This window comes from Gracilinanus agilis, chromosome 3 (genome assembly GCF_016433145.1).
Source record: "Gracilinanus agilis isolate LMUSP501 chromosome 3, AgileGrace, whole genome shotgun sequence".
Lineage (NCBI taxonomy): Eukaryota > Metazoa > Chordata > Mammalia > Didelphimorphia > Didelphidae > Gracilinanus > Gracilinanus agilis.
Genome location: NC_058132.1, coordinates 28,361,550 through 28,378,556, shown reverse-complemented (window position 1 = coordinate 28,378,556; position 17,007 = coordinate 28,361,550). Strand labels below are relative to the sequence as shown.

The 17,007-nt window shown below is 50.3% G+C and overlaps 1 protein-coding gene across 1 annotated transcript; it reads right to left on the bottom strand.

The window, feature by feature from the left end:
* Positions 1-297: 297 nt before the first annotated feature.
* Positions 298-16,035, bottom strand: HPN (hepsin). The gene is made up of 13 exons (XM_044667434.1): positions 15,889-16,035; positions 15,007-15,095; positions 9,823-9,924; positions 9,680-9,721; positions 6,861-6,990; positions 6,648-6,770; positions 4,576-4,616; positions 4,021-4,186; positions 3,656-3,846; positions 3,382-3,477; positions 2,799-2,941; positions 2,272-2,436; positions 298-777 (listed from the first exon to the last, which is right to left on the bottom strand). Exons 2-13 carry the CDS (start codon positions 15,020-15,022, stop codon positions 739-741), a joined length of 1,254 nt encoding a protein of 417 aa, XP_044523369.1. The 5' UTR covers positions 15,023-15,095; positions 15,889-16,035; the 3' UTR covers positions 298-738.
* Positions 16,036-17,007: the final 972 nt, after the last annotated feature.

The following is a 17,007-nucleotide window of genomic DNA, read 5'->3' as shown; positions in this document are numbered from 1 at the left end:
AGGAAAAGAGGGAGTTTGAGCCTCTGGGGAGGGGAGGAGGCTGGGCTGGCCTTGGTGTATTAGTAATCGGAGTCTCAGGAGAATTCCAGGGAAGTGAGGTTTATTACTCTTCTCCAAAGCAGAAACACATCTGGGATACACTTGAAGCCTGTGAGAATCGTTGCTGTAATTCCAGCCCTGATCTAGGCCCTGGTTCTGTCTTCTGCAGTTAGAGGGGAAGTTCTGGTTTATGCTTAGAGGTATGAAAACTGGGTTCAGGTGGGGACATCCTTTCTGTTTTAAGAAACCCCAAGGCACTTCTAATCAAAACCAGTTTTATTATTCAAAGTAATCACTGAACATTTCTGGGGACCGAGGGCAGGTAGAGCAAGAAGCCCACACATCCCAAGAGAGTATTTACATGGGGAGGGGGCAGGGCAGGACTCATGGGTGGACCTGAGTGGGGGGTTGCCCAGAGGAGGGCAGGTAATGGGCCAGGGATAGCAGCAACATGTATGGGATGGGGTGGAGAAAATCCTCAGGGTGGGGATCAACACTGACCTGGTGCCCCCCTCCCTATTTTCTCCCCTGCCCTTCAGAATCCTCAGGCCCTCCTCGCCTTTACAGAGGAATCCAGGATGGGGCTCTCTGAGCCATAGATTGTCTTCCACTGCTAAGTGCTGGGGAGCGTCCCCTCAGGACCAGCAGAGGATACGGAGAGGAGGGGAAGCAGGTCCCCCGGGAGGAGAAGCAGGGGTGTCAGAGTTGGGTCACTATCCCACTGTCCTCGGAGTGAGTCTGGAGAGAGAAGGTAAGACGGCGGGTAGTAACATGCCCTTCCCTTGCCCTCCCCTCCCCTCCTGGTCCAGGCTTCTAAATCCCAGCATCCTTGGCCTTGGCATTCTCTCACTAGGCCCGGCCTTCTGCTCTGTAAACTGAATCTTGGTGAAAAGTAGGGGCTGAGTTCTGGTTATTTAATGCGTGCCTAGTGTTTGCTCCAGGATGGAACCCTCTTGAAATCAGACCTTATTGCCACTCACTCCATAGCCACCACATCAGGGAGAGGTGAGGGCGTAATGTTAAAATGATTCCTCGTCCCGGGACCCCTCGCTTACCCCAAACAAGCATTTCAAATCCAATAGAGCCTGATTAAGTATCCACTTTGTGCCGCCCCAAGAGGCTGGGGGAGACACCAAGCCTTGCCCTCGTGGCGCTTACGTTCTACTAGGGTGACTGACATCAAAAAATAGGGATTTTCCAGAGTAAAGCACGAGGCATGCAAGAGGGCTCAAACGGGGTTACACGAGGCCCAAAGGGGCCTACACTATTCACGCTCATCTACACCTCCAGCCTTAATGGGTTTTGCCTGTGTGGCCCGCCATGCTTGGAATACTTTCCCTCCTCAAACGTCTCCCAAGGTTCAGCTGAAAAGCCACCATCTTCCTTCTGAAGCCTGTTTCTGTTTCTCCCAGTTGTTAGATAGCCCACCTCCTCTTCACTTTTTGGGTCTATTTTGTTTATATTCTATTCTATGGTGATTATCTGGAGCCACTGATGTATCCCCCCCTTAAGGACAGGGACCTGCGGTAGTGCCTGACACATTGTAGATGCTTAATAAATACCTTATCAAGTGGATCAAAGTGTGAAGTGTGAATCAAACTTTCTTGGTCTATCAATCAGCAGCTTTTAATTTAATCAACCCAAAACTCAAAACACGCCTACTTAATACTAAGTAAGGGAGTTCACAGTTTGGGGTTGATTAAATTAAAAATTGCTGATTGACAGACAAAGTTTGATTCACACTTCACAAGACACAAAAGTGAGGATGGACAGGAATGGAGAGACAGAACTTAAGGGAAGGCTGGGTGGCACAGTGGATAGAATGCTGGGCCTAGAGTTAGAAGGACCTGAATTCAAATCCAGCCTCAGACAATTTCTAGCTGTGTGACCCTGGGCAAGTCACTCCACCCTGTTGGCCTCAGTTTCCTCATCTGTAAAATGAGCTGGAGAAGGAAATGGCCAACCACTCTAGTATCTTTGCCAAGAAAACCCCAAATGGGGTCATGAAGAGTCAGAAAATGCAGTATCAAGAGCAACCTACCCTCTGGCAGTGGCCGTGAGACTAGAGAAGAGGGGCTGGACCCATTGGGCAGGTATAGAAATGCTTTGAAGGCTGCTCTGGCCCCCATTTCTCCCATTCTCACTTTCACTTGGCTTGTTTTAGCAGGACAGAATAGGGGGTTATAGGGAAGGGTGAACCTGCTTTTGCACCTTCCCTTCCAACCTCAGTACCTTCATGGCTCGGTAGATCCACTCCTGGTATTCTCCAACTTTTGTGTAAACCCCAGGCTTGTGGGCAAGGGCACAGCCTGTTCCCCAGCTCACTATCCCACACAGCCTCCATCGAGGTGTCCTGGAGATATTATCCTCACACACAAAAGGGCCCCCGCTGTCTCCCTGCAGATGAACAGAGGCAAGACTGGAGGCCAGGAAGCCTGGGTTCTTTCAGGAGAAATGGCGGGCTGGCACGATGACAAATATCTTTAAATGCCCCTTCCTTCTCCCAGTTTCAGAGTCTCCCATCATTTGAAGGGATCCGGGGTCTCAGCTTCTCTTGACTCCAGATTTCTTCCCACCCCAAAAAAGGCCAGTTTTGGACAGGGGATGTCCAGGCCTACCCTGTGTCCAAGTAGAAACCTGACCAAGGCTCCTGGGTGTCTGTTGCTGCTAATGAATGGGGAATATGGGGGGGTCAGGGTGGGGGAGATGAGGTTGGGGAGGGAAGCTGGCCAGTTGGGCATTAGGGAGTAGCTCCCCACCTGGCAGGCATCGATGCCCCCCTCAGTGTAGCCAGCACAGAACATTTTGGGTTTGATCTGGTTCCCGTAGAAGTCAGGGCTATTGCAGACCGTGTTGCTGATAATAGGAACTCGTGCTTCCTGTAGCATATTCGCCTGTTGGCCTGTAGAGATATTGGGGGGGGGGTGGAGGAGAAGGTCTATGAGAGATGGAGCTCCTCATTGCCCCTCCTAGGTCCCTGTATCAGTAGAGAACTCCATCTTATTTATTTATTCATTTATCCATCCATCCATCCATCCTTCCATTCATTCATTCATTTATTTGTTTGTTTATTTTAAGCCTTTACCTTCCATCTCAGAATCAATACTGTGTACTGGCTCCAAGGAAGAAGAGCAGTAAGGGCTAGGCAATGGGGGTTAAGTGACTTGCCCAGGGTCACCTAGCTGGGAAGTGTCTGAGGCCACATTTGAACCTAGCACCTCCATCTCTAGGTCTGGCTCTCCATCCACTGAGCTACCCAGCTGCCCCTTCCTTCTTACTTTTCAAAGACGGTGGGCCTACCCTGCCCTCCCACCTTGGAGCCCAGGGAACGTCTTCACTCACCATAATACTGAGTGTTTCCCCAGCCTGTTACGGTGCAAATCTTCCCATCCACCAAGGCCTGACCAGCAGCTGGGAGGCAGACAGGTTGGATGTATTCTGTGGGGGGGAAAGAGGCAACCCAGCCAGTTTTCTGCTGCCTCCCTGGAGCCAGGCATCTTGTCCCCAAACACCCACCCCGACCCCCCTGTCCCCCTCGTGTCCCTCCTAGGATGCAAGTGACTGTTTCTTTTTTCCCCTCTCTGCCTCCAAAACCCAGGCTGCCCTCCCAGCTCACCAGTGAGGGGCAGGGGACTGGACAGGTGCACCAGAGCAATGTCATTACTGTTCTCTTCACTGTTGGGGTCCCGGAAGGGGAGGTAGCCTCCGTGGTACACCACAGCCTGGACCCCAAGCTGGAGTCCCTGGGTCGATGCCTGGGCCACAGCACCCGCAAAAACTCTCCACCGTGACACGACCCGGTTCCGTCTAGAGCAAGAAAGAGTAGGATAGCTTCCTCCCTCCATCAGCTGGTCTTGGACTAGAAATTAGGAGGGATGTGCCCACCCCAGAATACCCCTTGGGCTCTTAGGGGAGGATTTCCCCTGAAAGTCAGCTCCTTCTCCTCCTGCCAGCCCCGGGCCTCACCAGGAGGGCACTCACTCAGGGAAGCAGTGGGCAGCAGTCAACACCCAGTCTCCGGACAGCAGGGACCCCCCGCACAGGTGCGACCCATCATAGCGCAGACTGACCTGCCACGGCCAGCGGCCCAGGCTGGCATCTTGGCCCCCGACAATACGGTCTACAGGCAGCTTCCTCCGGCCACAATCTAGAGACAGACATGCTCAGGCCACATCGCAGATTCTGTGCCCCTGGGGAGAGGAACAGGGCCCCCACCCTCAGGCAGTTCCTGGTCTAGGGGAGGAGAGGCAGCCCTTGCTCTCAGGGAATCCTGATCTCAGGCGAGTTCCTGGTCTGGGATGACTTCGAAAAGCCATTTAATCTCTCCCTGCCTCAGTTTCCCTATTTGAAATGAGGAGGTTGAACAACAAAGCCCCTTGCTAGAAGACTCAGATAATCTGGGATGGGGAGACTCAGTCCAACCTATGGGATGGCCCCCTTTTTCCCAAGCCCTAGTTCTACACCTGGGGGAACTTAGTGAATGGTGCGGGTAACAGAGGTCTGTGAGAAAGGACACACATCTGGGGGGCTGCTTACCTTGGCACAGGGTGGCTAGGAAGAGGCCCCTGGGACAGTCACTGTCAGAGAGAGAAGGGAGCTGGTGAAGGGGGAAGGGATAAGGGACTTGTGTCCATTCTTATTGTCTCTTAATGCTGCCCATCAGCCCCGACCCCCTCTCTTGCACAGCCTTTCTCTGTTCTAAAGATCCAGGGAATTATGGGCAGTGTATGTATGCCCTGTACACATTCATTCAGCTAACACTGTGGTTATGACTTCATGTATGTTTATGCATTGTGTGTATGCGTATGCATGTGTCATTAAATTTTATTTTAAGCATCTGGTATGAATTAGTCATTGAGGAGGATAAAAAAGATGAGTAAAAAATAATCCCTGTAGTCAAGAAGAGGACTGAATAAGTGGCTAGAGAACCAGACCTAGGTATGGGAGGTCCTGGATTCAAAACTGACCTCAGGCACTTCTTAGCTGTGTGACCCTGGACAAGTCATTTAAGGCCAATTATTGCCTAGCCCTTACTGCCCTTCTGCCTTGGAACCAATACTTAGTATTATTAATTTTAAGAAGGAAGGTAAGGATTTTAATTTTTTTTAATGAGATGACAGTCTAGTAGAGGAGAGAACATACATGCAAAGATTAATACAATAAAAATGAGAAGAGCAGAGGAGAGAGACAAGCAAAATGCTAGTTTAGGGGAAGGATGGTTCATTTCCTGACCAGGGAGATTTGGGTGGGCAGGAGGGAAAGGTATCCCTGGGAACAGAGGGCAAAAGAGCAAAAGGGCAGAGGCAGGAAAGAATGAGAATAAGTTTGAGCAACAGCAAGCAAGTAGGCCATTCTCTGTGACTCCACCTCAAGTATCTTATGCTCCAGCCCACAGGCCAGAGTTGAGGAGAGAAGTCAAAGTTGATGTTAGAAGGTCTGGGATCTTGGCCTTGCCTCATTTGACAGCCTCTTTGAGCCTCAGTGTCCTCATCTGCAAAATGAAGATGCCCAGCTGATATCTAAGGATGCTTGTAACTCTTTGTCCTGTGATCCCCTGCAGATGTGGGAACCATCTTTCTAAAAGGGAGACAAGGCTATGGGAGGGGATAAGATCATCACCAATGGGAATAACTGAGGTTTGGAGTGCTTGCCTGGCCAGGCCTGTTATTCCATCAGCAGCAGGAGCTCCCAGGGAGAAAAGTTCTACCTTTATGAGATGGGCAACCTCTCTGCAACCTAATGTTGAGAGAGACAGAGAGGAGGGAGGAGAGAGAGACAGAGACAGAGACAGAGAGACAGAGACAGAGAGAAGGAGAGGGGAAGAGAGAGAGAGATGCCCAGGCCATTGAGCAGTTAAGCAGCTTGCCCAGAGGCACGCAGCCAGTATATGTCAGACCCAGGCCTTGATGCCAGGTCTTCCTGCCTCCCAGACCAGCTTTCAATCTACTTTCCCATGACTCCTTTAGGTTGTTATAGGAGCATTGGACTTGGGGTCTAGAGTCTTCCTAAATTCAAATCTTGCCTCAGACACTTAACGCTGGCTGAGTAAGCCTGGGCAAGTCATTTAACCTCTATGTTCCTCAGTTTCCTCATCTGTGGAATGGGAATAATAATGGCACCTACCTCCTAAGGGGTAGTATGAGGATCAAATGAGATACTGTTTAAAAAGGACAGGCTGTTCTGATGATGATAATGAAGGGAGGAGCCATAGTAGGGATAGTCAGGAGAGAAACAAGAATACAGGGGTATAAAACCTGTGGACCTAACTTTGTCTGCAAGCATTGGTTTAAATGGACCTGTGGGTTGATAGCTATATCTGTGTATTTGATAGCTATATCTGTGTATTTGTGCTTATCAGCTGGAAATGTAGTACCCTTCCTTCTTTTTTTTTTTTTTTAAACCCTTACCTTCTGTGCTAAAATCAATACTGAGTATTGCTTCCAAAGCAGAAGAATGCTAAGGGATAGGCAATGGGGGTTAAGTGACTTGCCCAGGGTCACCTAGCTAGGAAGTGTCTGAGGTCATATTTGAACCCAGGACCTCCCTTCTCTAGGTTTGGCTCTCCATTCACTGAGCCTCCTAGCTGCCCCCACCCACTTCCTTCTTACCATACAGAGATGACTTCCGACAGCCTTCGAGCATAGGGGAGCCTCTCCTCATCCACACAGAAGTAGCCCAATGTGCCATTTGTTCCAAATACCCGGACGTCCAACTCCGAGTGGGTCAGAGACCTGTGAGGCAGAGGGGTCGGGAACAGCAGACCAGTTCTCCCCTGGCCTCGGTCTCCTCCCCTCACGACTCCCACCCCTACTCAATGGTACCTGATGAAGCCCATCTCCTCACAACTCAGACTTGCCACCCTGGAATTGGCCCTGGAGGAGCAGAGCAGCCGCCATGTGCCCTCGGTTCCGTCAAACACAGTAAGCCGCAGGTCTGCCGGACTCACCTGTACTGTGGGAGCAGAAGGTGGGGGGGAGGGAAGGGCAACAGGCCTGGTGATTAAAGGGTGTGTCGAGATCTTGGGATTCGCTCAGCAAGAACAAGCTGGGAGGCCAATAGCTCCCACAGGCTAAATCAAAGCCTCCCAGATCTCCAGGAATGACCTGCCTCGGGCTGCCCTTGGCCCTATGCCAGGCAATCTGTGCCCTAACAGTGCTAGGGCATTAGCTGGGCAGCCTGGCTAACCTAGGACTATCTTTGGCTCGGTGGGCACACCCTCTTCATTTCTGGACATTCTAAAGAGGTGAACACAATAGAAAAAGAATGATCTAAAGGGCAGAGGACATGGATCCAAATTTCAAGTCTGCCACTTTCTACCTGTATGACCCTAGGAAAGTCATTTCCCATTTCTGAGCCTCAGTTTCCCCTTCAGGAAGGGCTTTGGAGCTCCAAATCTGTCCTCTTATTTGTTTGAAACTTACTTTCTATTTTAGAATTGTACCAAGTCTCAGTTCAAAGGCAGAAGAGCCATAAGGGCTAGGCAATTGGTGACTTGCCCAGGGTCACATAGCTAGGATATGTCTAAGGCCATATTTGAACTCAGGATCTCCCATCTCAAGGCCTGGCACTCTATCCATTGAACCCCCCTACCCTGCCTCTCTAACTCTGTCATCTTATGATCATAAGACAACTATCCCACCCTTATCCTATTGGTGTGTCAAGGGGGACCCACTACTGTATTGAAATACATGGACTTTGTAAGGAAAAGTCTACAGACTGAAAGTCATTTTATTCATTGAGTATATAAACTACATTATGGAGAGCTTGTTGTCCTTTCTAATAATCATCATGTTTGGCTCGCTTAGCAATGGGAAGGTTTAGAAGAATTGGGGTGGGCTCTTTTTCTTCATTTGACAACTTGGATGTCCTCATTCTTCTCTTCCTTGACTCCAAGGCCTTCACATCTCTGCTCAGGCTGGACATATTTCATTGGAATAGGCAACTAACTCCCAATGCTGCTTTGAGAGTTGCCTAGGGACATCGAGGGGTTAAATGGCTCCCCTAGAGTCACGCACGGGTAGCTAGATGGTGCCATATTGCACAGAGCACCAGGCCTAAAATCAGAAAGACTTAACTTCATGAGTTCAAATCTGGCCACACTAGTTGTGTGACCCTGGGCAAGGCACTTCTCCCTGTTTGCCTCAGTTTCCTCTTTTGTAAAATGAGCTAAAGAAGGAAATGGCAGGGGCAGCTGGGTAGCTCAGTGGATTGTGAGCCAGGCCTAGAGACGGGAGGTCCTGGGTTCAAATCTGGCCTCAGACACTTCCCAGCTATGTGACCCTGGGCAAGTCACTTGACCCCCGTTGCCTACCCTTACCAGTCTTCTGCCTTGAAGCCAATACACAGTATTGACTCTAAGACAGAAGGTAAGGGTTTAAAAAAAAAAAGAAGAAGAAGAAGGAGGAGGAGGAGGAGAAGGAGGAGAAGGAGAAGAAGGAGGAGGAGGAAATGGCAAACCATGCCAGGATCTTTGCCAGGAAACCCTGAAATGGGTCATAAAAATCAGATCTCAGATACTTTCTAGCTGTGTGACCCTAAGCAAGTCACTTTACCCTATTTGCCTCGGTTTCCTCTTTTATAAAATGAGCTAGAGAAGGAAATGGCAAGACATTCTAATATCTGCCAAGAAAACCTCAAATGAGGTCACAAAGAGTCTTATATGGCCACACAGTTAACATGTGCCAGAGGCAGGACTTGAACTCAGGTCTTCTTGATTCCCAGGCCAGCCATCTCACCTATGCTTATGCTGTCTCCATCGCTCTCTTCATTTATTTTGAATTAGATTTGATCCAAGTTCCTCAGCCTGGTCCATGCCCTGCCTCCTCTGGTCTCTACATTTCTTTCTCCTTTCATCTTGTTCCAGCTGGCCCAAGGCTCAGGGCTTGTTCACCTCTTAAGAAAGCCCAGCCCTGCCTCTAGCCCAGGGGTCAGCAACGTATGGCTCTTTCTGCAGGAGCCATAAAGTCCATTTTTTTTCAGGCACTGTTACAGGAGCCACACTGTGAGCACTGTACGGCTCTCACGAAATTACATTTTAAAACATGTGGCGTTTATGGCTCTCACAGCCAAAGAGGTTGCCAACCCCTGCTCTAGCCCTTCCCTTGTGTCCTTTCCTCCCTTTTTTACCCCAAGATACTACTGCTAAGTTTTCGCTTGGATTTGAGAAACTGGTTGTCCTTGGAGAAAGAAGCCGGGGCTTAAGGGTCAGAAGACCCGAGTGTGAATTCCAGCTCCTTCATCCGCTCGCTCTACCAAGACCGAGTCACTTGGGACCTCTAGTTCCTCGCCTGTAAAAGGGGCACGAGAGCACATCTGTCCTGTGTCTCTCACGGGACTGTTCTAAGCATCAAACGACATAATACATGTGAAAGGGACTGAGAAACTCTAAAGCGTGCTATGGAGAGAAGGGGTGGTTATTCTAAGTGTTCTCTAGTCCTTCTCTGGCTCCTCCTTGACCCGGGAGTTGCCCAAGAGGGGCTCTTCCTTTCGAATCCTCCTGTAGGACCCTCAGGGTCTCCCCTGGGTCTACATGGCTGCCTGCCTGCTAGTGAGATGATAAGAGCTATGTGCAGGGGTGGGAGCCAATGGGGGTTCCATGTTTGATGGGCACATAGTAGAAGGAAGTCTAGGGTACACTCACCCGGGTATAGCACCTCCTGGTCACTCCTCATCAACACAGTCACTGTGAAAAGGACAGAGATGAGGAAGGGGCTGGCAGAATGGGAAGCATGGGGAAGGATAAGGGGATGGGAGGGGTGGGAGGGGAAGGTGTCTGTCTCTCACCAATGGCCCAAGAAGCTGCTCCAATCCCCGCCAGGAGCAGGATGCCCCCTGCGATGACCGCCACAATCTTGGGCAGAGACCAACACTGAACCTTTTGGCCACCTACAAGCAAATACAGTCTGTGGGCACAGTTCGTTGCTCTCCTTCCGTACTCTCTCCATCCTTAGGATGTCCCCTCTACTGTTTTCTAGGCAATTCCCCCTACTGAGAGCGAGGGCCCTCTACTGAGCCCTTCCTCCCTCTGCCAGTCCTGGGCCGTGGGCCAGACCCAGGCCCCACACCTCTCCACACCAGCTCTGACTCACCTTTCTCCTTTTCTCCACCCTCATCCTCCTTCTCACCTCCCCCAACACATGCCCTGTTTCCAAGGGGATCCTGAGAGCCCTGGGAAAGTGGTTGGGTCGGTTTCCCTGGGCAGCTGGCAAGAAACTCCCCAGCCCACCTAGGAACCCAGGTGTCCTCCTTTCAGGAAGCTCCTGGCCTTTCTCCCTTTCCTTCCAGGCTCTGGATATCCTGCTTGAGATGGGGGACAGGGAGGGGCGAATAAAGGAAAAAGACTTCCTCTGGCAAGTCTGGCGTTCAGTGTGTATGGAAGATGGGGTAACAGCGGGGCAGGCATGTGACTGGCAGAAGCCACCTCCACACTCTCTTTTCCTGGCACCCCAGTGATTTGTGGTTCATCCTGCAGCAGGTCCTCCCCATCCTGGCTCCCTCCTGGCCTTCTAGTGCAGCCTGCCCTGGAATGGGAATTCTGCGAGAGAGAGCTGGCCACCTTTGGGCCCTGGCCTTCTCCCCGCATCTCCCTTCCCTGCTGTTGACCCTAATGCCAGGTCACACTGTTCTCTCCTTCCAAGCCAAAGGGAAGGGGGGAAATCCTTACCCTCCAGGGAGCAGGAACCCAGGCACCCCTCCTGCACCAGGGCCTCTCCGCTCCACAGAGGGCATGTGCCTAGGACCATGCACCAGGGTCGGGATGTCCCTCTCCTTCTCCCCAGATAAAATCCCCATTCTGGTGAGCCCTTCCTTCTCCACCAGTTTCCTTTTCTCCCCCTGGTGGCCACATGGCAGGATAATAATGGGAATGTCTCTGCTCTTCTGCCCCTTTCCAAGAATTCTAGACTCCCAGAATTGGAAGGGTCCTAGAAGTCTCTCCCCACCCCACTCCACCCTCATATCTCCTTTATTTTCAGCTTCCCAAATCTGCAGTCAGAATGTTCTGGTTATTTTTTATTGAATCTGGATCCAATTTGATATAAAGTTGGAACAAATAAGATACAAAGTGCTTTGCAAAGCTTCAAGGGACAAGTGCATAGAAGGATGGGTTCAAATCTGATCTCAGACACTAGCTATATGACCCTGGATAAGTCACTTAAGTCCATTAACCTCAGTTTCTTCATCTGTAAAATGAATTGGAGAAGGAAATGGCAAACCACTAAAGTATCTATGCCCAGAAAACCCCGAATGGGATCAGCCACAACAAAGGCACTATAGGAATGCTAGCTTTGTATTCTTTTTAAAAAACTCTTACCTTCTGTCTTAGAATAGATACTGAGATCATAGATATTAAGTAATAGATACGAATGAATAGTACTTAGTAAATAGTAATCAATAGTATTAATACTATTTGATAGTGATAATTAATAGTAATGGAAACGAATTAATAGTACTTAGTAGCTAGCAATCAATAGTATTAATTAATACTATTTATATTTGATAGTGATAATTAATAGTAATAGATACAAATTAATAGTACTTAGTAGATAGCAATCAATAGTATTAATAATACTATTTATACTATTTATTAGTGATAATTAATAGTAATAGGTATGAATTAATAGTACTTAGTAAATAGTAATCAATAGTATTAATTAATTCTACTTAATAGTGATAATTAATAGTAATTAATTGTAATTAGTAGATAGTGATCAATAGTATTAATTAATACTATTTATACTATTTAATAGTGATAATTAATCATAATGGATATGAATTGATAGTAATTAGTAAATAGTAATCAATAGTAATAGATTCTAAATAATAATAATCAGTAAATAGTAATAGATACTATCAGTTCCAAGACAGAAGAGTGGTAAAGACTAGATGATTGGAGTCAAGTGACTTGCCCAGGGTCACACAGGTAGGAAGTGTCTGAGGTCACATTTGAACCCAGGACTTCCTGTCTTCAGGCCTGGCACTCTACCCACTGTGCTCCCTACTAGCTGATATTAGTTGAGAGTACTTCTTGGCAGAACTAGGATTCTTGCTTCCAATCTTTTACTTTCCACCAGTAATTTCTCTTTACTATAATCACATACCCTAAAAGCTGGAGAGTTGGTCTTCAGTACTTTGTCTAGAGCAGTGGTTCCCAAACTTTTTTGGCCTATTGCCCCCTTTCCAGAAAAAATATTACTTAGCGCCCCCTGGAAATTATGAAACTATTTATTGAACACAGAATAGAATGTAATACAAAAAAAAGTGTGGCCATCACCGCTCCCCTGTATTGCTGCAGCACCCACCAGGGGGCAGTAGCGCCCACTTTGGTAATCACTGGTCTAGGGTCACCTTCCTTTCTTCAAAGGCAACAAGAAAGAGTTCTTTTTGCCCCTCTTGTTCTTCTCTAGGACCTTCATATAGGGCCTGTCATCCCTTCTGGGACTCCAGTCCAGACCAAGTGCTCAGGCCAGGCTCCTTGTCCTTAACAAGCCTTTGGGGGTTCTAGCCTCCAGCCTCGTCACATTTTCTTACCTTTACCCTCTTTACTAAACCAGTGTCTCTCTCCCTTTCCAAACCAACCCATGAACTATCTTTCAGGAAGCCTCCCTTAGTTTAACTCCTAAACAGAGTTATGAGAATTTATTTCTGTATCGCTCTTTGTATTTGGGGTTTCTTCCTGTGTTCCTGCCCATCTGCTCAGAAGCTTGGCCAAGGGTCAAGACCTTGTTTCTCCCACCAGACAGGAAGCTCCCTGAAGGCTGGGGCCATGTGTCTTCTCAGTCAGAGAAGGGGAATTTTGAAAAGGCCCAAATGTCTCTGCTTTTGTCCATTTTTCCCCACTCCCAGCCTCAATAATTTTGTGCCTTGAGTACTCCTTCTTCAATTAATTCACGTTAGCTGGGAAATAGTTCAGAAACTCAAACTTAGAGGGATGTTTCTTTTTCTAAATGAGGGAAAAGGAAGGAAGGCAAGGAAGAGAATGCATGTTGTAACCTTAGATTTTGTGCCTCTCCCCCCAATCCAAGGCATCTGCTATTGTCCAGAGTTGGGCATCCAGAGTTGGTTCTCTTACTTAGGAAGTAAGTTGAGACAATGATATGATCCCAGTAAATGTCCCTGACTATCTGGACATCTATTTCCTCTTGTACAAAATGAAAATATTGGGGGGAAATTATGTGGCTCAGTGGATAGAGAGCCAGACCTGGAGGCAGGAGTCCTGGGTTCAAATATGGCCTCAGTTACTTCCTAACTGTGTGACCCTGGGCAAGTCACTTAACCCCTATTGCCTAGCCCTGACCACTCTTCTGCCTTGGAACCAACACACAATATTGATTCTAATTCAGAAGTTAATGCTTTAAAGTAGTGATTCCCAAAGTGGGTGTCACCACCCCCTGGTGGGTGCTGCAGCAATCCAGGAGGGCGGTGATGGCCACAGGTGCATTTGGGGTCATTGAATAGTTTAGGTCAATAAACAGTTTCATAATTTCAAAGTTCGATGTGTCTGATTTACACCTTTCTTTACTATATTTTACAAAAAAGGTAAAAACATCAATACATTTATCTTTCCTATTAATTGCTATTAAAAATTTTTTTAAACCCTTACCTTTCAAGGCAGAAGAGTAGTAAGGGCTAGGCAATAGGGGGGTCAAGTGACTTGCCTAGGGTCACACAGCTGGGAAGTGTCTGAGGTCAGATTTGAACCCAGGACCTCCTGTCTCTAGGCCTGGCTCTCAATCCACTGAGCTACCCAGCTGCCCCCACTATCAAAATTTTTTAAAAATGAATTTCCAGGGGCGCTAAGTAATATTTTTTCTGGAAAGGGGGCAATAGGCCAAAAAAGTCTGGGAACCACTGCTTTAAAGAAAAGAAAAGAATGCAGAGTTTGAGTGGGATGATCTCTAAGGTCCTCTCAAGGTCTAGTCCTGTACTCTTCAGTCTTGGGGCCTCTCTTATCCTAAGGTCTTGCTCCCTGACTTCCCACTCTGAGTTGCTTCAAATCAGCCGCAGGAATTAGATGATCCTAGAAAAGGCCAAAGGTCGAGGGAGAGACAGCAGGAAACTTGAGTCTGGGGATGGGTGTGAGGACCAGGATACCCGGATTCTGAAAAGGTATTAGAATGATCTGGAGGAGGAAATGGGGCCTCGGGGTTAGGACTGAATTGTTTAACTAGATCCAGGAAAAATATCATCCCTTTTCCTAGAACAAATGTTTATACAATTATATTTGCTTCTTTGGCTTGGATATTATTTCTAGTTTACAACTAGAGAAAAAATATAAAAGCATATACATATACTTTAAGAGGGAACTGTATACTTTGGCTTCTTGGATTCTCTTTCTAGATCACTCTTCTCGGTAATTCAGACTGGGGAACCCGGCAGGCCAAGGGACAGAAATCCCTCCTTCAGAACTGGAGGAAAATGGGGAATGGCTGGGAATTACAGACTTGGGCCCTTTATGGGCCAGTGCCTCAGGGGAGTGGAATCTGGGCTGATTCTCAGAATCATTAGATTCTCAAGTCAACCTAGTATTGACATTCAAGATTGAAGGGATTTAAGGCGTCTTGTGAAGGAATCACTTATTTCTTGGGGCAGGAGGGTGGGAAGTGGAGGGAGGGCAGTAGCAAATGGGGAAATTAAGGCACAGAAGAGGGAAAGTTTTAAGGGATATTGGGGCGAATAGGAGACAGATTGTGTAAGAACTTAATGGACGACTGATTAATGGTTAACCTGGCAAAAAGGTGGAGGTAGCTTTGGGGGGAAATTGGGGAGAGGATGAGATGGGTAGGGTGAGGAAGCTGGATGAGAAGAGGGGCAGTGCTGGGGTGAGACACAAGTCGGGAGCCTGGAGAGACGGCTTTTGATGGTAAGAGAGTGAGATTGAGAGATTCGGAGAAAAGAAAGCCAAAGGATGGGAAGGAGGAGAGCACTAGGGAGAGGGGAGAAGGGGCCGAAGTTAGGGAAGACACTCACTCTCCTTCTCAGCCATGTCACCACCTTCAGTTAATGATTCCCCCAGTGGCAGTCGGGCCTCCCCCCTTGGGGAGAGAGCCAAGTGAGACCTGTAGAGGAGACATAAAAGGGATGGGGGTGGGCCGTGACCCTCTTTGGTACCTCGGGGTCCTCGGTTCTCTGAATTTCAGCCCCCCACCCCAACCCCCACGGTACCTTCTCTGACCCAGGTGTGCCCAGCTCTAGGACCGAGCTTCCCCCTCTCAGGGCCAAAGTGAGGGGCTGGGCCTCTTGCCCAGAGCATGCCGTGATCACGGGCTGGCCAGCCTGCCAGCTCAGAGGATCAAGGACACAGGCAGGGGAATTGACCAGGGAGACAGGGCACCGGGGCCCTAGGAATGGAGAGCAAGCTCGGGCACCAGGAGAAGGGAGGAGGGCTGGAGGGAGCCTGCTGTATGCCAGGCAGGGCACCTGGGGACTAGGCAGCATCAGTGTTCCCAGGGGCGCTGTCAGTAGAAGGGGATTGGATGCTGAGCCCCCCCAGGGAAGGGGCCAGGATGGGAGCTGAAGAAGTCAGGCCTTGGCTCCCCAGAAGATGGGGGGGGGCCTAGATGCTGGGTCTCTGGGAAGGGGGGCAGGGTGGGAAGGAGCAGACATCTGAGGCCACACGGGCTGGGGATTGGAGAGGGAAAGCTGGAGTTAGATGGTTCTGGAAAAGGCTAAAGGACTGGGGGGGGGGGAGAAGGGGGAGCCAGCAGGAAGCCTGAATCTGGGATGGCTGTGAGGGCCTGGGTACCCGGCTTCTGAAAGGGTGGCCCAAGGATCCAGAGGAGGAAATGCGGCCTCGGGGCCAGCACCAGGGGCCGTGGGGGAGGGAAGCAGCGAACGGGAGACTCGCCTTACCCTCAGGGGTCCGTCAGGTGGGATCTCGGAGCTGTTCTCCAGTTTCTAGGGGTCACAGTTGGACCCCGGCAGGAGCATGGTGTCCCCAGCTGGGGGCCAGGAACCTGGGTCCCAGGGAGGGGAGAAACAACAGCAGCCTTGAGCTCAGCCAGACTGGCTCACCTGAGGAGGAGGGGGCTGGGGGGTGAGGGGGAGGGGAGGGGAAGGGGCGGGAGGAAGGGCGGAGAAGAACCTGACCAATGGGAGTGGCTGCTGGTGGAAGCCACCTGCCCGCTCCCCCTGCCGCCCCTGGGCACAGCTCGAGAGGGCTGGCTCTGGCCGGGGGCGCCTCTTCTTTCCTCCTCTCTTTCTGCCTTGCCCGGGGCTCCCCACTCCCTCGGGTGCTGCTGCTGCTGGCGCTGGCCCTCAGGGGCTCCGTCCAGAGGTGTTGGTTGGTGTAAACACGAGGGAGGTGAGGGTGGGAGTGGCTGCTGAGCCCCGGGCTGGCGGGATGGCGCGCCGCGGGGCGCCGGCTGGCCCGGCGGGCCTGGGCCGGTCCCTGGGCCGGTTGGCCAGCCGAACCTCGGGGTAGGCCTGGGCCCTAGCAGTTGTCCTCTGCCCCCTGTGCCCTCCCATTTCTGCTTTCCCACAAGTCACGGGGTCTGGTTTGCTTTGGCAGCGCCTCCCTCACGGGGCAGCCAGCGACCTCTGGAGCCGAGGAAAGTCCTGCCGCCACGGTGGGGGCCGGAGGGAGCGAGGGAGGAGGGAGGGGAAAGGCTGGGTCGGGATTGGGGGCCAGCCAGACGCCGACCTCCCCGAGACAGGCAAATGCACTCCTCTCAGTCGCCGAGGTGGGGAATCACATCCCTGGGCGCCAGCTCCGTAGACTCCTCGCCAGAAACAGCCCCTGCCTGGCCAACTCCGCACACGCAGCCGGCTACATATGTGTTTTCATCACACTGTCTCCGGAGCGCACACAAATACCCGTCTGAGGATGGGGATGGCGAGCAGCCGCTTCTCCGGAGACTCCTGGCTCGGGCCCCTGCTCCCAGAGCCCAGGGCCACGCCGAAAGCCCCAGCCTTGCACCCCCCCACCCCGGACTCCTGAGAGGCCCTTCCATTCCCTGCCTGCTCCACGCG